Source organism: Halichoeres trimaculatus, unplaced genomic scaffold (assembly GCF_033239565.1).
Source record: "Halichoeres trimaculatus isolate MK-OKI-2021-1 unplaced genomic scaffold, fHalTri1.1 fHalTri1_scaffold_17, whole genome shotgun sequence".
NCBI classification, from domain to species: domain Eukaryota; kingdom Metazoa; phylum Chordata; class Actinopteri; order Labriformes; family Labridae; genus Halichoeres; species Halichoeres trimaculatus.
Window position 1 is genome coordinate 13,286,184 of NW_027437195.1, and position 20,518 is coordinate 13,306,701.

A 20,518-nucleotide genomic window follows, 5' to 3' on the forward strand; every position below is an offset into this window, starting at 1 on the left:
TATTAGTTTAGATTTGTTTTATACAGAAAAAAAAAATCAAAGGCACATTCTTTAACCATTTGATCATAAAGCCAACATTCTTAAAACGCCTGTTTGGCAGGCTCTCAATTACAAGCCATCCACATACCCAATGCCACTTTCCATTGCTCCAAATATTTTAATAAATAGCAATACATCTGAATATAATTTAAACTTGCTTTAATCTTAAAAATAAAGAAATCTGCAGGACAGATGACTTTACAAAAGTCAAAGAAGTTGAGCTGTAGTCCTCCTCAGCTAGTGTGTCTCTTTAGGTGTTAGTACAGGGTCATTGTGTATGTCTAGAAACACAAAGTTGGCCTGGTTTTAGACATCATTCAGAATGGATTTCAAAAGCTGTAGCTGTATCAACAAGTAGGGCAACAAAGGCCACATCCTGCTGAACAATCCCTGAATGAGAGGTCTACAGTACTTTGCTGCCGACAGGATCTTGTACACAACTGTTCAATCTTTGAGTTACAGCTTCTACAAAGACAAAAGAATCCTGGTAAATTGCACAGTGTCCCAAAGAGAAGTCATCAATGATGCACAGTTTTTACTGATATACTGCTGTTGGTGTCTTGCTGCACAGAGGTGTTTATGGTGAACAGACAGGATCAGCAGCAGTCCAATAAGTAGAGTTTTTTTTTTTACTGTGAACTGTGCCTCCATCCTTCTTAGAGACGAACATCAATCCCGTCTCAAGCTCACCAGTATTGCGATACCCATCGCCATCATCACCCATACTCCCACTTCTGTAACCCTAACCAGCTTCTTCTCCGTAATGGGCTCATTCTTCTTCCTGTACAGCTCCTCTCTGCGGGCCTTCAGTTCTTTCTGTCTCTGCAGCTGCTCGCCGTAGTGTTCCTTAAAAAACTTGTCGAAGTCATAGATGCCTCCTCTGCTGTCTGTGCCCATCACTGATCGTCTGTCAGACTGCTGTCTGGAGGAGCCCCCCGATGTGTCCCGGCCGGAGGGTCTGACTGTCGCGGTGAGGTCTGACTGACTCAGGAAACCCCGGTCGTACTTCTTTCTCAGGGCCTTGTTGCCCAGTACGGTGTAAGCTTCATTGATCTCAGAGAAGCGGACGGTGGCCTCGTCGCTGCCGGCGTTTCTATCCGGGTGGTAGATGAAGGACTGCTTGTAGTAGGCTGTTTTGATCTGAGCTTGAGTGGCATCAGTTGTCACCTCCAGGATATCGTAGTAACCTGTTTTAGTTTTGTAGAGGGGCTCAGAGCGGGATCCGTTGCCGCTGTAAGCTCTGACAGACATGATCTCTCCGTGGTTCCGACACCAACAGCGGTTGTGCTGAGAAGCTCTGGACGTGGACAAAGTCCGTCGAAACAACACATTAATCCTGTAGTGAGAAAATCTAGTCTTTGAATTTGAAACCCCATTCCTTTTCTGTGGTGGAACTCCTTGTAGTCCAAGACAGTGTTCATTTTCCTTTTCATAAACATGGTAAGCATTACCAAAAACAGAGGTAACCCTTTCGTAACTGTCCTGAACTCCAGGAGTCACTCTCTTGGCATTCCCAGCTCCGAGCAGTACGCCATTTCGACCGTTTTCCAGTCCCACCGATAGAGTCAAAGTACGTATAACAGTTTTACCCTTTCTCTGACGTTCGAGAAGGTACTGTTTATATTTTATGCGTAAATTCTCGTATGAACCTTTAGCAAGCTGCCGGCTGACCTCCGCCATGTTTGAGGACGGCAGGAGAAGAAAGTTTATGTCCGTGTTGCTTAAAGCGGATTGTCCGCCTACAGCGCCCCTAGTGGTTAGCACAAGAAAAAAACAACATCTATCATCACCTGTTTTAAAATTAAATACACTTCATATCCCTTGCATATAAAAAATGAAAGTTAAAGGGTTAAAAGGAGTGACAGTTAAATGGTTAATTAAACTGTCCATCCACATAGTTTTTTTTCCCACTGTATCATAAATGAAATCTCAGTTTGTAGCAGTAACAAGTTATAACAAGTATAAGATAGTAAAACAAAAATTAAATAAAATAGAATAGAATAGAATAGAAAAGTCTGGAGCTGTTCAGTTTTGCACCCTGGTGGAAAGAAATGCTGACTGAATGAGCTGCCCATCTGCCACAACTCAATGAGGGTGGTGGGGAGAGTAGAGGTTATCTAGGAGAGCTTCCTTGTCCTTCATCCTCCTCCCAATCCACAGACTCTAAACTGTCCTGTTCCAGTCAGACAACAAGGCAGGCCTCCTTCACCATCTTGTTGATTCTGCTGGCTCCCCCAAAGTAATAGATAAGTGAAACTAGAGGTAAACAAAAATACAATAAAATTAGACAAAAGAAAAAAACAATTTTCATATTTCAGTGAGCGAAATATGTCAAATTATAACCCCCCAAAGGGAGTACCAGGTTATTAATTTCAGTTCTTTAACAGAACAGCGTCGTTTTAACTATCATAGCTCATGACACAAACCTTTAAAACATACATTCATTACATTCAAGATATTTTACTGTTCAATTTCTTTGGTATAAAATGGTTAATGTTGAGAGTTTATTCATGCTTACTAACTTAAAAAAAAAAAAAAAATAATAATAATAATAATAATAATAAAAAAAAAAAAGCTTTATTTTGAAGTTTTTTGAAAGGCGGGCACTCGATACCGGAAATTGAGTCCGGTCCGTCCAGTCTCTTCCTGGTTCCTACCAAAACTGTAAATGGTTCCGCTTTCCAGAGTCATGATGTCTAACGTCAAGACTATTGTTTGGCCCAAGCTCATTTTATTTGGAGACTCCATCACACAGGTTAGTTCAATAATTCAACGTTAACAACAGTGAGAATGACTTTTCCGTTCGTCGCTTAGCTTTTCAGCTTGCAACAGATGCCAGCATGTAAACTTCCACTGAAATAACCTCTGTTGCTTTCTTCAGTTTTCATTTCAAGCCAATGGCTGGGGAGCAGAAATCGCCGACAAACTTGTCAGGTGTGTATTTTGTTTCTGTTCATTTAATTAATCAAAGAGGAGAGCAGACAGAAATGATACCAGTCTTGAGTTTTAATTTGAAATTACGTGGAAAAACTAGGACAAACTTAGGTGCAACCTAAGTGTTACCTGAACTTGTGACGTATTCCCCCTCTAGGAAGTGTGATGTTATTAACAGAGGACTATCCGGCTACAACTCCAGATGGGCGAAGTTGATTCTTCCCCGCCTTATCAAACAAAACTCAACAGCTGACAACAACATAGTTGCAGTAACTGTCTTCTTTGGAGCCAATGACAGCGCACTGGAAGGTAGAGATATGAATAAAATCATGCTGTATATTTTTATATTTGATTTCTTATGACCTCATTTATCACATTTCTACAAAATGTCACATGCTGCTTTTCCATGCTTTTGGCTACCCAGATAAAAACCCTCAACAGCACGTCCCCCTGCAGGAGTACTCAGAGAACCTTAAAGAGATCACCAGACTACTGGCCTCAGTTGGGGTGACAGCAGACAGAGTAATCTTCATCACACCTCCACCTCTTCATGAGCCAGCCTGGGAGAAGGAGTGCATTTTAAAAGGTTACAGTCTTTCTTGACATTTCTTACCTTCAGTTCATGCATTGTCACAAAGCTTCAAGCCTGCTAAGTCAGTGCTTGTGCCTTTTCCAGGAAGTCCTCTTAATCGGCACAACTCTGTAGCAGGGCAGTATGCTCAAGCGTGCGTTCAGGCTGCTGGTCAGTGTGGTGCTGATGTCCTGGACCTCTGGACGCTCATGCAGAAAGATGGACAGGTGGGTAGGCACTGTCACTTTCACTGAGGAGTTTTGTTAGCTATCGCTTCATCTTCAGAAACATCAAGATGCAGGTTTGAGGAATTATAAGTATTCTTGGTAGGAATACCATCCCCTCAGTATAACCTGAATAGTGAACTTAGTGTGAAATTCTGCAGAAAGTTTGACTCGTAGGCTTTTTGGATCATCAAGTTGTGAAACACTCTGAAAGAATCCAACTCTGTAACAGAAATTCTAACATACCAATTTTTAGATGTGTTGCTGGACTGATTTTCTGTTTTAGTTTGCTTTTGTTGGCACTTTCCAGATCAGCTGACCATAAACTCTACATTTTGCCCTCTGCTCCACAGGACTATTCTGTCTACCTGTCTGATGGGCTGCACCTCTCACAAAAGGGAAACCAGTTTGTTGCTAAGCACCTGTGGGAGCTGCTGGAGCCGCGTGTGGCTGACCTGCCTTTCATCCTGCCGTACTGGGGAGATGTCGATGCAAAGAGCCCAGAGAGCAGCCTCCTCTGTGAGCAGTAAAGAAGCAGCATCTTTGGTGAAGATCCTACAGGAAAAATAAAACTCCCTCAAGTTTTCACATATTGCACTAAGCCTGGTGAAAGGACTGCATACCTGCTATGAAACAATGGAAAAAAATGTTTTCATGTTTAAAGCACAATAAAGTTGTTTTTATTTGGAGATGTGTTTAAAAAAAGAATAGAAACATTAAAAGCATACATATCATAATGAGACGGGACAGCTGCTCGTTGTGTAACAGTTCACATCTACCCAGTAGAGTCAATGTTAGCGACACAGCCTACTTCCTTTGCTTGACCTACAGTTAAATACATATTTTACAGTTTAAACGTGACACAGCAGGCAACAGCGGCAAATAGTGTTAAATATGATAAAAGATGTGTTTCACTTGTGTTGGCACAAAGACAGAAAACAAAGTGATGAAATCGTATTGAGCACCGACGGCAGTCCCTTTCAAAATCAAATTGAGGATTGTCAAGTTTATCTTCATATGTGGAGATTTTTCATTTTGTTTTGTGACGGGATTAATCCTTAAAGTTAATACAAAAAAAAAGACAAAATCATAGAAGGCACCATGTTTCCAACAGTGATCAACCACACAAAGAAAAAGCACGATAAATAAATTTGTAATACTGATGCTAAGATGCATCTTGAGTAGAAAGGCCTCAAAAATATCACAAGCCGTTTCTTTTTTTCATTCAAAACAAACCACTGATGATACTCCACAGTGACCGTATGTATACAACTTTTTCCAGTGATGTTAAAAAATACTTCAAGTGCAGATATGACACAAAGCTTCACAGGTCATTGTTAGCTGCTTAATGTGTCAGGCTGAAGTTTTTCCTTTTTATGAAGAATAAATCACAGTAATAATAATATTATGTTATTAACTAACTCATGAGTCATAGTTATAGCTCCTATTTTAAAGGGACAGTTCTTTTTGGTGCTGTTTATATTAACAGCTTGTGTGTCAATATATTGGATGTCTCTTATCATTTTTATGGCGATACTGTCATTAATTGTTGCTCCACTTCAATTATCCAGGCTTTGAGTATCTGCAGTCTGTTTTTAATGTGGTTCAATCTCAGGGTGAAAGTAGGTTTCCTTTTACAGAAATAAATTCTGCTTCCCCCAAAGAGCTTGAAATTTTCTTGTATTTGCAACAATTTTACCATTGCTTGATTATGGCAATGTGCTGTACATGTCAGCTTCAGCAGAATGTTTGCAGTCTCTGAATGTTATTTACCATTGTGCTTTGAGGTTTGTTACTGTTTGCAGTTGTCTCACTCATCACTGTGAGCTCTATGCCATTTCTGGCTGGCCTTCTCTAAAAGCTGGCAGGTACACTCTCTGGCTGTCTCTAATTTACAAGGCTCTATCGGGCTTGGTTCCTCTATACTTATGTACGCTCCTTCAGAGATCTGAAAGCCTTTATGCCTTGCGCTCTCAAGAAAACATTTGACTGCTTGTTCCTTGTGTTCCTCGTGGAATGCTCTACAGACTGATCTTAAACTGTCAGATCTCATTTCTCTTAGAGCCTCCATCCTAAATGACAGACAAATAACTATGGACCAGTGCCTGTGTTTAACATCTTGTGTTTTGACTCACTGCCAGAACTTAAGCTGCAATTTACTCTTAATTTATTTTAAAAGTATGTTTTAAATGTTCCCGTATTTACTGCATTCTACTCATTTATTTATTATGAAGTGTGCTGCTGACCTCTTGGCCAGGTCCCCCTTGCAAAAGAGATCTAGATCTCAGTGGGTTTTATTTGATTAAACAAAATAAAAATGAGAATTGACACACTTACCCAGTAATTACCAAAAGGCAACTGACGCCCTCTGTTTGCAGTCTTACAGGTTCTAGACTAATCATGATCTATTTGTTTGGTGACTGATGAACATATAATCTCGTCTGTAGATCTGTTAATCAGATGCGATCTACAGCTTCACGTATGTATTTACCATTAAACACTTATGGTCTGATTTGTGGAAAGAGCAGGAGATATGGCGCAGCGTGAATTTGCATGTTCCCTAAAACGAGTGCTCTCTTTTTTCTTTCAGCACTCTGTCTCTTTGGAGTCAATGCGCTCCTGCCTCTTGAGGCGCCGCCGGTCCCTTGTTGACTGGTTCTGTTCTGTCAGATCCTCGTAGGAGGATTTCGTAGCCAACGAGGAGGCTCCTGCGGTTGTGAAATCGTCCGGCAGGCCCTCCTCTCCCAGGTGAGAGTCGCTGCTGGTGTCCTCCTGGATTGTGGCCATCCGGAGCCCCCCTGCGCTGTCCGGGGTGGGGACGTAGCTCGGACCGGGGGCCGGGGTACTGTTGCTGGCCGCGGGAGGAGCGGCGGCATGGCTCAGCTGCTGAGCCTGGTGGAGGGGCTGGGAGGAGTGCACGGTCCGGGCGCCTGAGGAGTAGGGAGGTTGAGGAAGCTTGACGATGCGCGTTGATGTTGACTCGAGGTTGCTGAGCATTTCTTGACTCTGAAGAGCGACAAAAACATGTGAGACCAAAGCAAAACAAAGCAGACAGTCTAACTGAGGCAGAATTTATTCCTTTTCTTCCTAATCTGATATTTCAGATTTATATTACTCTGGAGCTGTTCCTATTTTACCTTGTAGTAATGAGCAGCAGTTATTTGATAACCCCTGACCCCCCCCTAAAATGAGAATGAGTAAAACCAACATTTCTCATAGCTGACATTTCTTCTTTAGAGAAGATTTAACTCATTAATAATGGCTGCAGTCCACTCAGGAGCTGTACGGGCTCCAATACTGTTCAGGCTGGCTCACTTGTTGGGCTCAATCTCATATAAATGGACTCAAGCCATCATTAATTTTTCCCTTCTCTCTGCACTTTCTTTATAATAAAAGTCTGAATGTCTGCCACAAGAAAAGCACAGAGGAATGTTCTCCCAGTCTCCTCATTTTCCCAGACAAAGCTAAAATAAGACTTAACACAGAGCAGACAGCCATTACAAAAACAAAAACAAAAGTAAAGAGTGAATAAAAACAACCACCTAATGGACAAAACCCTCTTCATGTTGCGGCTTTGAACAGCAGCAGATGCAAACTTAAAAACGCTGACACACACTGCCTCAAATTCCACAGAAGACAAAAAGGTGCAACCTGTTCAGTCCTCTCTCTGTTTGAATACTCCCAAAATGCAATCTTGCTTTCTTGAGGTAATATCTGATCAGATGTGACTCTGCAGAGACGACACGTGCAGGGGGACAAACTTGTCACAGAGAAGCTTTAACCAGGAGTCTTTTTCTCTCTTCATCTTACACGGATGAAAGAGAGGTGAGTTTGCAGGCTGGATGTGTGAAACTAGATCAGTGATTACATCAAGGAGTAAGTGACTGCAGGAGTATCCCAAACGTGGGCCACCGACCATGCATCATCATGGACTCAATGGCAACGCATCGCAACACCAAAGCATGGTGCACACACACTCACCTATGGCGGGAGCTCTACTACAAACTTCCACCATCTGCTGCAGTTCCAATGAGAACGGGAAGGGTCAAGGCAAAGAGGGATGGACAGGTCATTTGGAGGCCAGCATCACTGACTGCCACTTCACACTATTTCACACTAAACCTTAACCTTCTTTATCTTTAAACCTGTAAGCCACAGAAGCATCAGATTTGCCAGCACTGTTTTAAGGATGATGTTACATAAAAATTAGTTATTTCAACCTAAAGAGAAAGTACTAAAGACCAAAAAAACATTAAAGTGATACTCCGGGATGGAACAAGTTGGGTCCTATCACAAGGTTTAGGGCAGAAATTACCCCTACAGCAGTGATTTTGTGCAGCAGAAGCCCAGAGCGCACGCACCAAAGACCCCCTCCCTGCTCCTCTGCCGGTTTCCTCTGCACTCAGACGGGGCCATATTTTACTTGACCAAAAACACAAATAAACGGACTCCCACCAAAAAAGTCTGATATCGGTCTGCATTCACGCGTTACTTAGAGAATTTTCAGCGCGTTACTTTCACACAAAAACACCGCTAAATAAGGCTCTAGCTCTTATCGTGTCTCTTCGTCCTGGCAGACTACCTGTGTTTGTTTATATCTGGCATGCCGTGCGCGCAAGCGGATACTTTAAGCGGCGAGCGCCTCGTAGCCAGCTGTGGCTCTGCAGCGGCAGTAGCGCCGTTTTACGCCACGATGAGAACTAGAGCCTTATTTAGCTTTGTTTTTGTGTGAAAGTAACACGCTGAAAATTCTCTAAATAAAGCGTGAATGCAGACCGATATCAGATTTTTTTGGTGGGAGTCCGTTTATTTGTGTTTTTGGTGAAGTAAAAAATGGCCCCGTCTGAGTGCAGAGGAAACCGGCTGACGAGCAGGGAGGGGGTGTTTGGTTCGTGCGCTCTGGGCTTCTGCTGCACAAAAACACTGCTGTAGGGTTAATTTCTGCCCTAAACCTTGTGATAGGACCCAACTTGTTCCATCCCGGAGTATCACTTCAAAGGAAATTTCAGGGAAAACTGAAAAATTTGATTGGAATCACACATTATCTTCAAAATATGAACAGTAGTTAGCTGCCAAATTCTAGTTTTACATGTAATTGCTTTTTTTGTACCACACAACCATCTCGTACACAGCATGTCTACTACACTAATGTGTTTTTATCTGACTGCAAAACTTTACCTTTGGGTGAAACACACTAGAAGTTAAGCAGTTTTAATATAATCTATCTTTTTTATTGACAATCTGTAACCTCCGCTGTTTTATCTGACCACAGGACACAACCTGAACAATCAACCTCCTCGTCCCCTCCTTCCCTTTAGCAAAGATGTCAGTGTGTTTAAAAGAAGCAGAGGGGATCAGTATTAGTTTGGTTAGTGTGGCAGCAAGGCTTGTGCACAGCATCATACCATCATTTGACATCCAAGACTGGAGATACTTACACTTGGAATGTAGTTGAAGGTTTTGGTGTTCTCCTCGTACTGCTGGTCAAGTCGCTTGTCCTACAGGAAAAAACAGGAAAAGGCTGATGTTAAGGGTTTCTTTGTTTAGGGGAGATAAACCTTCAAAAACAGCGGCACAGATCACAACAAGAGCAATGCAGTGCACTCTGAAGATACTCTGAAACTTTTCTTACCACACAGTGAACCAGGATACTGAGAGGAATCCAGAAGATGAGGGAAAACACCACCACAGAGCCCACAATGTTATCAGCCAGAAACTTCCCTGTAAGAGGCAGCAGAGAGGAGAGCGGTTCAGACAACAAACTTCTCTGGTGAACTTTTTACTCATTCTCATCCACCTGGTGAGATTTCAAGCGGCTTCCTAAACTCACCAAATGTGTTGATGTCCAGCTTGTCAATAAAATCCCACAACCTCTCGATCACATCCTGCACCTGCTTCATGCACTTTCCCTGTTAAACAGAAGAAATTATACATTCTTCGAGCAGCCACATGAAGCAAAAGGTGATTTCAGAAATCATCAGAAAAACAGAAATCAGAAACACTTCTTAAAAAAATTCTAGGATGTTAAGGAAATATTGAAGGATCTGCCAGCAGTCAGTGAACAGAAGTAAAAGATGAGGAGACTCACGCTCTCGTCGCAGAAGCCCACAGTGCAGGGTTTTCCTTTGCGAAGGAAAAGAAAACTTCCACTAGCCTGGACGAAGGGAGAACAGGTCCCATCTTTTCCCCTGCAGCACACTTTGCACGAGTCCTCTGTCTCTGCAAATGGAGGAGGAGATCACTCAATTAGCACTCAACCACACAATGCATGATAAATAGTTTTAACTGTAGGAAGTGTCCGTTTACAGAAATAACATTTATTCCTAAACTTGAAGGAAAAAATCCTGGAAGTATAGAAGATACATAAATGTGCTTAGTAACAAAAAAATCAACTTGTAATTCTCATCAAGTCCTCATCCCGGGATCTTGAACCAATAACAAAATGTCATTTTTACCATTGCAGGCACAGGACTGAAGGTTCTGCATGGCCTCACAGAAAGGGTTACACTCTCCATTGTGGCACCGGCCGTTGTCCACACACACTGTGTGATCTGCAGCATTTTCTGGAGGTGGACACTCGCTGCTGTTGCCTGATATTTAAGAAGGAGGGAGACATTTGTCTTATTTTGCTCAGTCAATGTATAAAAAAGTACCCACTGCTGCAGCTTTTGCAGTTTTCTGATTCACCAGCAGGGGGAGCTCACCTGTGCAGGATGATACGCCCTTACAGGTTGCATTGATAGGTTCCTGACATCTTGTTTCTGCCTTTTCAAACTTGCAATTCCTACAACATGGACTGTTTCTGTCACTGTGGAGAGAGGAGAAGGTGTGAGACACTTCCTGAACCTCTGACTTTGTGTTTAAACTTGATTAGTGTGTTCTCTACAGTTCAGCCCATACCTGCACTGTGCATTAACTTTAAACTGACAGTCAGAGGTGCAGCAGGGGTCGTCGTTGATGTGAAGCAGCCCAGGGTCACACTCCTCCCCTTCCTCCACTCTGGAGTTCCCACAAACTTTGCTGTTCCTCTCTTTGAAGCATACGGGAGCCTTAAAACCTAACGTCTTTCCTACTGAGATCTTGCTGCAATTGGAAAAACGCTTTGGGAGGGAAGAGGAAGTCAAGGATTAGACATTAACTTGGACAGTATGCGTCGTGCTACAGAGTACTAACAGTCATGTCACACAGCATTACCATGAAATCAAGATACTGTAATGATAAAATATCATCATTGACTCGAAGTTTATATAAATAAAATATTAGCAATTGATTCAATACTTGTTTTACCCCTGTAAATCTTTTGCTAAGTGCCAAGACCATAAGTCCAGAATGAGTCACAACTGATAAACAGAAGAACTTTTAATATTAAACTGCAGCAGCTGTGACAGAGAGCCAGTTACGGAGGAGGTACAGTACATTTACTGTCTGTCATCATGTTTAACAGGAACAACTGTGACTCACATTTATCTAACACTCTGTAGATTAAGCATAACATTTTAAAGTGTAATTCACACTTGATATCACACTTTGAATCATTTTCCATTTTTGTTCATAGCACATACGAGACAGTGATCCCTCTTTTGTGTTTGAGGATATGTGAAAGATTAATCAGATTCTGTGCTTGTTCACTTTTTTAGAAGGTACCTTGTTATTCACATGGTCCCCGCTCACAGCAATAGGGTACATGACAAACTTCCCCCCGTTGTCATCACTGGGGGCACAGTACGGGATGTTGTCAGGATCATGCTCTGCTCCAAAGTTGTGGCCCAGTTCATGGGTGGTCACCAAATCGGCCTCCTGTGGGATTTAATTATCATAAAACATTACATTTTCTTCAGTTTGAACGGACCAAATAAAAAAAACTGCATTAAAGAATTCAACATCTTAAAGAAAATATATAAAGAAAAGAATAGCTAAAGCAGAGAAGGATCGTTTTGACTGGTCTATCAGCTCATGACTCAGCCTTTTTTAGGACAAGCTTCAGAAGGCTTTAAACATGGCTGCTTCATGTGTGTGAACAGCAGATAAAAATAAAGGATTGAGGTGAAAGAACACCCTCTCTGAGTTTCTTAGCAGCTCTCCAAAAGTTTGATTGCTGCTAGTCTATGCTGCTGTGTAAGCACAAACTAACTTTGACTGATAAAAGCACAAACTTCAACCTCAAAGGTGTGGTAACACCCACAAAGGCTACAGGTAAACTGTATTAATTTAACGGCTAATAACCAATAAACTCCTTCTCTGTCAACTGGTTTTCACATTCTTTTTGTACTGTAAGCTGCAGAGGAGCAGCCACAAACTGACACATGAGGTGTTAAAATACACAGTCATTACTCATCGTTACACCCACACAAAAAGGTGTGTCTGACCTACTTAGAGCTCAAACTTGGCAGGATGAAATGTCGCACAACAACTGAGAGCGCTGATTTTTTTTCCCCACCAAAGATGAAACTTTGAAAACTGTGTGACAGACCTTTGTGAGGATAGTTTTTCCATAGTTCTTGGTGCTGGTCAGGCCCGTGTTGAGGTAACTGGGTTTCTTTGAAGAGTGAGATGGATAGTACGCTACAAAACGACACAATAAAAAAAAAAGTCAGTGTTTGTTTTTCCTTTAGCCCAGGGCTAAACACAACAACTTCTCCTTTCTTCCAAAAATATTTTTTGTAATTCCGTGTTGAGTTTTCAGGGTAATCTGTCTGAGGGGTGAAGAGATCAGCAGCCTGTGAATCAGACTAGGTGGTGTAGGTGTTGTATATTTGTGTACACTATTAATGCCATGTGGCCTTACCTTTAGGGCAGAGACCACCAAGGGCCTGAGGTTTGGAAGGGGCCACGTAGGCCAGCCCTAGTGTACCCTCATCGAAATCCTGGTAGGTGAACAGGTGGGCCAGACACACCGTGGAGGCGTTGTCAGCGATGTCTGAGCTGAATTGCTGAGAGAAAGATGCAGTCCTGTTATCTACCAGCATTTTTACGTCAATCTTGTCTAAATTTGACTCAGCTTCTGGGGTAAAAGGGACTCAGAACTCCGAACTGCTGCAGGATGATCCTTTAAAAGCATGAGGATAACCTACAGTGTTGTATCAAAATCATGCATTTTCATTATGTAAGCCTAGATATGCATTATTGAAATACCAAGCACATACTGATATCATGTTTCTCCAGCTAATTAAAAAACAGTGATTAGTGTTTTTGAAAGCATAGATATAAAGTAAACAAGTACTTAATCATTTTTTTCCCAATTATTTTGAAGTTAAATTGCCTCTATTAAAATCATTTCTATGCAACTGCAGAACTTATCTGCAGTGTTCAGCATTTTCTTCCACAGACATCTTGTTACTTATTAGCTTACATAGAAAATATTCATGCACTAAAGCTCCTTTTTTGTCACAATCAGTCTCAAGATTTGAACTGGAAAATTCCCAGTGAGCCAAACTTTCCAGTCTTCCCTCCCTTAGCCTTGAAGGTATTTTTCTGCATCCAGAAATAATTCATCTGTTCATCAGCCGATGCAGTTCTCTCTGTCTCTTTTTTTTACCTCAAGAAGTCGCTTCACATCCCAGACCTCCTTTCCCTTCACGGGGCTGTTCTCCATGTTATAGTGGACCCAGCTGGGACCAACATGGCCAGCTGGAGGCTTTGTCGGTTCCTTGTTTATGATGATCTGAGAAAATCAAACAGAACACGCTTTATGCATGTTTGATCACAATCATTCAATGTTGTTCAGTGCATTCAAAAGCAACTTAGCAAATCTAAATTAGGCTAGTCATAAATGTTGAGTGAAATGTGTTATACTATGGCTTTTAAGGTGTTTGACAAATTAGAGTTATGAAATTACAAATTGATCATCCAACATTAAACTTTTATACACAAAGTCAGTTTGTATCTAAAAGAAAGCTTGAATTCAGCAATAAACCTGGATGATTCATAGCTGGAATTTTCGATTTAATATGTTGCTTTTACAAAAATGAAGTGAAAAGTTTTTCTTGACATGTCAGATGAAGAAAACAGCTCTGAGCGGCTATGCACATGCATATCTTTAGAGTGAGAAAACCCCGGACTCACAGTACGTCAAACAGTGTCTCTATTCATTCTGAAAGCCTGTGGAACAAATTAAATTAACCCACGAGGCTAACACAAAAGCTTTCAGTTCCTCCTTAAAATGCCGCTCTCAGACTCGCAGAGGAAAAGTGCTGTTCACAGCCTCACTTCCGGGACCAAACAACTTGAAACAAAGCTACCACACAGCTGAGAGCTGTGATGTTTGATTCCTAATAGTCACAAACTGTGTAAGAAGTGTTGTTTAAAGACATTTGAATAAAACACCAAGTCAGCAGCATGCAGCACACCTGATGGATCTGGACCCCATAGCCTTTGAATTCATCGTTCCAGGTTGTGTTTCTGTAAATGTCATCGACTCGATCAATCAGCTCAATCTGAAGAAAGCAAAAAGGTAATGGATCGTTTTAATCTCGACAGACTCTGCACAGGCTAATAAATGCTTGTCATAGATTAAAGGTCAAAAGTGACAACAGAGCCACATTTTTCTCATTTTTTGTTTTTCAGTGGCAAATTCATTTCACATCACAGAATAAGGTTTATGTGTATAAAAATGGACCAGGTAGTTGAGGGTGACGCTCTCTTGTCCGCGGCCCATGTGTTTAAAGAAGCGGTAATCTGCAACCAGCAGCAGGGGGCAGGTGTTCTTCTTGGGATCGTGAGCCTGCCTCTTCTCTCTGTGGTGGTGTCCTGAGTGGGAAGGAGCGAAGAAACGGATGCAGAGAAGAGAAGGGGGAAGAGAAACAGAAACAGAATAAACACAAATTGGGGGAAAAGCAACAGACAGTGGTATTTCTGAGGATTTCCACAGAAAACAGTCCAGCAGAAGTGACAGAAGTTTAAACGAGGCCATGCTCCAGTATCCCACTGTTCATTGACCTCATTTTCATAATTAGCTGCACTTTTTTGGTATGCCTGTGAACTGAGCTGAGCTATACCTCTGTTCTTCAAGCTACACTTTTAAGTAGTTTGTCTTAAGAGTTGGAGTTCAGACTGTTTGATTAGAATGTGTGCCAGAGGTCCATGACAACTACAACCATCAATGGCAGTAAAGTGGAACTGGTCTTACAAACACTGAAGCACTCATGTCATTCTTTGATAAATAAACTTATAACACTCATACAGAATCATGCATTATGAGACTGAACCAAATATAAAACTACAGAAACAACAAATGACCATTTTTGTAGTAATAATAATCAATTGCTGGTTCATTTGTAATTAAAAGATGAGTTTCCAGTTGTTAAAATGGTTAGTGATAGAGGTAAACTGATATGATTGATTTATTGGATACTAATCTAATAACAGAGACATCCTCTGGTGTTAGATATGAAAACAATGTGAAAGCACCAAAAACTGAAGTTGTTTGAGTGTCCACTTGAGGCTGGCTCCAAAAGCCCAGGACACAACACACCCCTTCAAAAAGTCTCTTTTCACATTACACAAAACATATCTACAGCCTGAAAAGAACCCAAAATGTTGCTTGTTTCTTCATTCCCAAACCCTGTAGAGGGGAAATTTTTTTTGAATGTGTCAGTTTTGAGGATATTAAACTTACAAGTTTTGCATATTCAAGGGCGTGACTGACTTGACTGACAAGCAAGCAAACTGCAGCTGTTAGCAAAAGCTTGCCTTTGCTTTACCTCCATGCCACATAACTCTGACGTTAGGTTAAGTCAGTGTTTTCAAAATGGCTTCCACAATCAATGGGCTTTAAAACTGTGCTCCAGAAACCGATGGGTGAATTCATAGAGTCCATATAAAATGCAGTCTAGTCAATGGTTAGCACATCAAGTTTCAGTCTTGCAATGAAAAGATGGGCTATCCCATCTGAATCCAAAGCAAAGGTATCAAAATCAAAAGCGAGGGTTGCAGGTGAATCCATAGTAAAAAAAAAAAAAAAAAACTAGTTCAACTTAATAAATGTTAAATTCTACTCAGAAATACAATTAAAAAAAACATAAATATTTTACTATTTCCCATTTCTCAACATGTTTCTTGTACAAAAGTAACTTTTTTTTTTAAAATGCAAATGTTTCAGGAACATAAATGAATTCACTAACTTCTATGGTTGCTAACCTAAATACATATTCACCTTAGACACCTTAGAGGTTATTCTCCTGCAGTGCCTACCCCTCCAACATGGCTGCAGTCAGAAAACCACGGGCCTACAATCATGATTTCATGTTATACTGTTTTAGGTGTTCTTTTTTCCAGAGGGGTGTAAAAAAAAAACAGTTTCATCTTGCCGCTGAGAAACAGTACAGCTGAAATCCACCTCATAACCTCGAACTTCCAAAACCTGGAGTCAGAAGTTGAGGTAGAACAGAAAAGGACAACAGGAAGCCATCCCATATGAACATTACATCATACACTCTGCTATGCACTGTTCAGAAGTGTGGGTGTGCGCTGCCCTGGCTTCCACAACAAGCAGTGGGAGACCAGTGACGATTCAGCATCATCTCATTGGACGGCAGAGCCTCCATGAATTTTAATACCTCCTCCATAAGAACCTTCACCTCGACTCATATCCCAAATGAGTGCTTTCAAGCAGCAGCCAGTGAGAGGTGTTAGAGATACCTCCTCTGGCATTTCATCACTGCTGTATGCTTTACATTTCCAGAGCAGCACAAAAGAATCCAAAGACATCGGGTTGTTACGTAATACCCACTTGTCAGCAGTGTGTATGTGCATACCATGGGCTTGGTTTTGCAGATAAAAAGGCTTTTATTAAAGTGACTGTTCTATCTAACACCCACCTCCTTTGTCTCACTACTACTGCCTACTCCTTCCTTCTCTCCACCTTCAACATTTGTTATCCTCCTACTCTTTATCTGCTCTTTACCATCTGCAAACAAGAGCGTGAAGCCTTGGCAGCGCCTAAATTATCTTAAAATCCATATACTTTACACTCCCACTTGTTTCCACTAGACAGGCACAATTATTTGAAACACAGCAGAGCTTACCTTCCTCTTTGTCCTCCTCTTCCATCCCATCCCTGTCTCTCCTGGCACTTTGTGGCAGCAGGTCATCGCTTTCTGCGTGAACGTAACCACACACTTTTGGAGAGGCTATTCGGCTCAGATTCTTGATGTCTTCAGAACGATACACTAGGAGTCTGCCATCAGTCAGGGAATCTGTGAACCTCCATAGAGGCTGGAGAGCCAAGGAACAAGTATAACAATACTGTCAATCATTTGAGTCATGATAGTCTTTTGTTTTCAGGCTTTAATTCAATCTTCTGTCAATCAGAAACAAAATCAGGACTTGTGGGTCTGCTTGGTGGAGTGTTAGCCCCTGATCAAACCTTTAACAGTTTAGTTGAAAAGAGTAAAATTTCAAACATTATTTAACAGACAGCAGATGCAAAACATCAAAGTGAAGTTGTGACCAAAAGCTAAGATCTCAGTGTCAAAATACTTGAGAATTCATATCTAGAGGCATTTATAATCTAAAAAGTCTAAGTTAATGAATTACAGAGTAAACATTTCTGTTTTTTTTTTTAATTCTTTCATCAATCTCTATCTGGATTTGATGCTAAATATATCATCTCTGTCCACTTACCTCAATGTTGTACTCTGCCTCATCGGTAAGTATGTGAGCAGAAAACTCATCTCCTTCTATGTGTGCCTGCACACGCGAGTTCTCCTCTCCTGCAATCCCAAAACATGGCAAATACCATTATAAGACATTATAAAATCATTACTTTTCATGAAAAGGACATCACATGTCTGATTAAGTTTGCCTTTTTTTGTCAATTTAAACAAAAACTCTTAGAAAAAATCAGGGACTAATGCAGAACAGGGAAAATTATGAATTTTACAAATGAAATAGTACTTCACTCACCAACAACATGTCCAGTGAAATAGTTCTGAAGCTGAACATCGTAGTTTTCTTCCCTCCCATTTTTATCAACAAACACAGCTTTGAATTTTTCAGTGAACAGGTCTGTGTTGGTAGTCAAATAAAGCTTGAAATTTCTGAAGTGAAAGAAGACAAAACAAATTCATTATAACACTGACACAACCAAAGCAACACTGCTGCCTTTGTAACTTAAAGAAGTCAAATCAATTTTAGTACTGGTTCGGGGGCCACGATGGCAATGACCTCCCTTGAAAGACATGGTTGAGGCAGTTTTCTTAATCAGCCTGGATTCAAAAGTGATCCTTTCATCTAAAAGTTTAAAGAGGAGGTATTTTCCTTTCCCATATTTAAATATGGATTTAAACTAACAATGCTGGATACTCGTGGTAAACATGGGCAGATATTACTACTGCAAAGTATTCCTGAATCTGTCTGTGAACTGCTCCAAACAGTGAGTTTAAAAAACAAAGGCAACACAAACAGGCAAAAAAGAAGCAAAAACTCTGCCTCTAACAGGCGTACAGGGGGCTGGCCAATCAGAGAGAAGGGAGTTTGTGGAGCAGGCTAGTGTGGGAAAAGTAGAGATTTATTTTTCAAACGTAAATCATGTATCGCTACTACAAGGGTACCAGAGAGACAGTATAAAGCCTAAAAAAAAGCAAAACTCTCTTTAAGTGAGGTATTAGTCAGTATGCAGGTAGTATTATCATTTTTTGCACCTCTTCCATGAAACAAGCTGTGAAGTAAAGCACTTATACTGCACATCTTTCTCTAAAAATGCCGTGTCTACCCTTTTCCACTTTTCAAATCTATATTTCGAACGATGTAGTGCTTTTTAGAGCTTTATTGTTTTTATTTCACAGCCATTAGGCCCAGGTATCACATTCCATTTCATGGCAATAAGATATAGAGGTCTTGAATCTTGAAATCCTGTCTTCAACATCCAATGCAGCGATCCACTCCTGGCCTGAAACAGCTCCAATTGTTTATTTTTTTATTTTTTATTTTTTGCACCAGGAATCTTGTAACAATAAAAATCGTTTCAATCTTTTGTTGTGTTGCTATACTCTTTTTTTCTCTGCACTTTGTACTTTTAGAATAGAGAGGGACAATTTCAAACAAGGACTTTATCACAGATAAAAATCCCAACAGTGCATCTCTTCACGTTATCAAAGAATGAGACATTAGCATTCAATGAGATATAATAAACCCTGTATTGTTTCTATAAAGGCGTACAGAAGGACATATTTTTGTCTCTACCTGTGCAGGGCTCTGAAGCTCACCAGTCGCTCAAGGTGGGACTGGGCGTGGACGTCCCTCTTCCTAACAGAGTGCAATTGAAGGCCGGACAATGGCAGCACCTCATAGTCGGATAATAAGGAGTTTAGGGTATCTGGACAGCATGGATAAAAGTGAAACACGGTTAATGTAGACTTGTGTGTGATACACAAAAACACAGTACAATGCTATACTGAGGACAACCCGGTTGGTTTCCCAACAATGGCTGTGCTGACTGAATTTTTCAGCTTATTTAAACACAAATAGACGTATGTAGTTAAAATAGAGTCTGCTTATTTAAACTGTTTCATGTCACAGTGGTCACTCTTTACCTTCTTATACGTTGCATAGAGTAAGCTAACGGTAGCTCAGGTTAGCTTGCCGGGTAACGTTTCTTACCGAGCTCATGGTTTTCTTCATGATTATCCTCCGAGCTGACTCTGGACCTGACTGCGCCGTTGACCAGATAAGGAGCCAGAAAAACAATAAAAATAAAGCTCCTCATCTTTAGGTAGCTCTGTCTGCTATACCAGCGCTGTCATTGCCACAAGTTAACAGTAGCAGGTTTGTCTGGAAAGCTAGCTGGGCTACACGGAAGTGCGTACAAGGGAAAACATCCGCTTTTCATATTTGGAGACAAGGCCCCTGAGAAAGAAAGGCAAGTAATTCAATATTACATAACAATGTTATATTTTACATTTAAGTTTTTGTGTTTCGTTTAGATTTTTTTTAGTGTATAGTGTCTTTTCCATACAGCAGGTATTCGATAAGGTACAATATCCCAGTAACCCAGTGGTACAGTACAAGCATACCATTGCATACCATTAAATAAATGACTCACAGCCGTGCAAAACCTAAGTTATATCACTTGTTTGATACTTCAATCAGTTATGATTATTTTTTTAATTTTATTAGTTTTACATTATTGTATAACAGTGTCCAAAAATGCAAATGTAACACAAAATGCTGTACACTATCACTGATCACCATCTTCATAAAAATAATAATAGTACGTAGATAAAATAAAGTGACCCGCCAATACCCCCCTCCCCATAAATAAGATAAGTGCTGACGAAGTGAGGAAACACTAACAGGAGATCTTAATGAAGGAACACTGGATATATGATAATGAAACTCAGCATAAGAAATAAAATCAACCAATTGGAAAAAAAAATTACGACAATAAAATACTTAAAAAATCAAACAATAAAAGATAAATAAGCAGCCTTGCTAAAATAAAAAAAATAAAGTATTAAAAATGTGATTAAAATATTCTGGCAATAGCTAAATCAAAAAGATAAAACATTTGTCAAAAAAATGTATGAATACATTTATATGTATGAAATAAAATCAACCAAATGGGGAAAAAAAATACAATAAAATACTTAAAAAAATAAAACAATAAAAGATAAACAAGCAGCCTTGCTAAAATAAAAAATAAAGTATTAAAAATGTGATTAAAATATTCTGGCAATAGCTATTTCAAAAAGATAAAACATTTGTCAAAAAATGTATGAATACATTTATATTTATGATAGATTAAAATGGCATG

At 40.4% G+C, this 20,518-nt stretch overlaps 3 protein-coding genes across 5 annotated transcripts; 1 reads left to right on the forward strand and 2 right to left on the reverse strand.

Moving 5' to 3' along the window:
• Positions 1-5: 5 nt before the first annotated feature.
• On the reverse strand, positions 6-1,759 carry LOC141806915 (uncharacterized). The gene has a single exon (XM_074692631.1). The coding sequence runs from the start codon at positions 1,717-1,719 to the stop codon at positions 709-711; it is 1,011 nt and encodes a 336-aa protein (XP_074548732.1). The 5' UTR covers positions 1,720-1,759; the 3' UTR covers positions 6-708.
• Positions 1,760-2,659: 900 nt separating this feature from the next.
• On the forward strand, positions 2,660-4,428 carry iah1 (isoamyl acetate hydrolyzing esterase 1 (putative)). The gene is made up of 6 exons (XM_074691849.1): positions 2,660-2,794; positions 2,921-2,973; positions 3,131-3,282; positions 3,398-3,559; positions 3,650-3,771; positions 4,122-4,428. The coding sequence occupies exons 1-6, from the start codon at positions 2,708-2,710 to the stop codon at positions 4,296-4,298; spliced, it is 753 nt and encodes a 250-aa protein (XP_074547950.1). The 5' UTR covers positions 2,660-2,707; the 3' UTR covers positions 4,299-4,428.
• Positions 4,429-5,803: 1,375 nt separating this feature from the next.
• On the reverse strand, positions 5,804-19,586 carry adam17a (ADAM metallopeptidase domain 17a). 3 transcript variants are annotated; one of them, XM_074691847.1, is made up of 20 exons: positions 19,366-19,586; positions 18,949-19,081; positions 17,671-17,804; positions 17,389-17,477; positions 16,791-16,980; positions 14,384-14,514; positions 14,115-14,201; positions 13,304-13,429; positions 12,554-12,698; positions 12,239-12,330; positions 11,413-11,565; positions 10,669-10,868; positions 10,473-10,576; positions 10,224-10,358; positions 9,857-9,987; positions 9,599-9,677; positions 9,401-9,489; positions 9,207-9,266; positions 7,750-7,783; positions 5,804-6,774 (listed from the first exon to the last, which is right to left on the reverse strand). In XM_074691847.1, exons 1-20 carry the CDS (start codon positions 19,469-19,471, stop codon positions 6,377-6,379), a joined length of 2,616 nt encoding a protein of 871 aa, XP_074547948.1. In that variant the 5' UTR covers positions 19,472-19,586; the 3' UTR covers positions 5,804-6,376. The 3 variants fall into 3 exon arrangements, with proteins under 3 accessions (XP_074547948.1, XP_074547947.1, XP_074547949.1); XM_074691846.1 differs by having other exon boundaries at positions 7,750-7,786; XM_074691848.1 differs by lacking the exon at positions 7,750-7,783 and having other exon boundaries at positions 19,366-19,585.
• Between the last annotated feature and the right edge of the window lie 932 nt (positions 19,587-20,518).

Coding starts and splice junctions, on each gene's coding strand:
- LOC141806915 (XM_074692631.1), bottom strand. CDS start 1,719: ATGGCGGAGGTCAGCCGGCAGCTTGCTAAAGGTTCATACGAGAATTTA.
- iah1 (XM_074691849.1), top strand. CDS start 2,708: ATGGTTCCGCTTTCCAGAGTCATGATGTCTAACGTCAAGACTATTGTT. Junction 2,795..2,920: donor TTGGAGACTCCATCACACAG/GTTAGTTCAATA, acceptor TGCTTTCTTCAG/TTTTCATTTCAAGCCAATGG. Junction 3,283..3,397: donor CAATGACAGCGCACTGGAAG/GTAGAGATATGA, acceptor TTGGCTACCCAG/ATAAAAACCCTCAACAGCAC.
- adam17a (XM_074691846.1), bottom strand. CDS start 19,471: ATGAGGAGCTTTATTTTTATTGTTTTTCTGGCTCCTTATCTGGTCAAC. Junction 14,515..16,790: donor AGAGGAGGACAAAGAGGAAG/GTAAGCTCTGCT, acceptor CTTCCCACTCAG/GACACCACCACAGAGAGAAG. Junction 10,577..10,668: donor AAAGTTAATGCACAGTGCAG/GTATGGGCTGAA, acceptor CTCTCTCCACAG/TGACAGAAACAGTCCATGTT.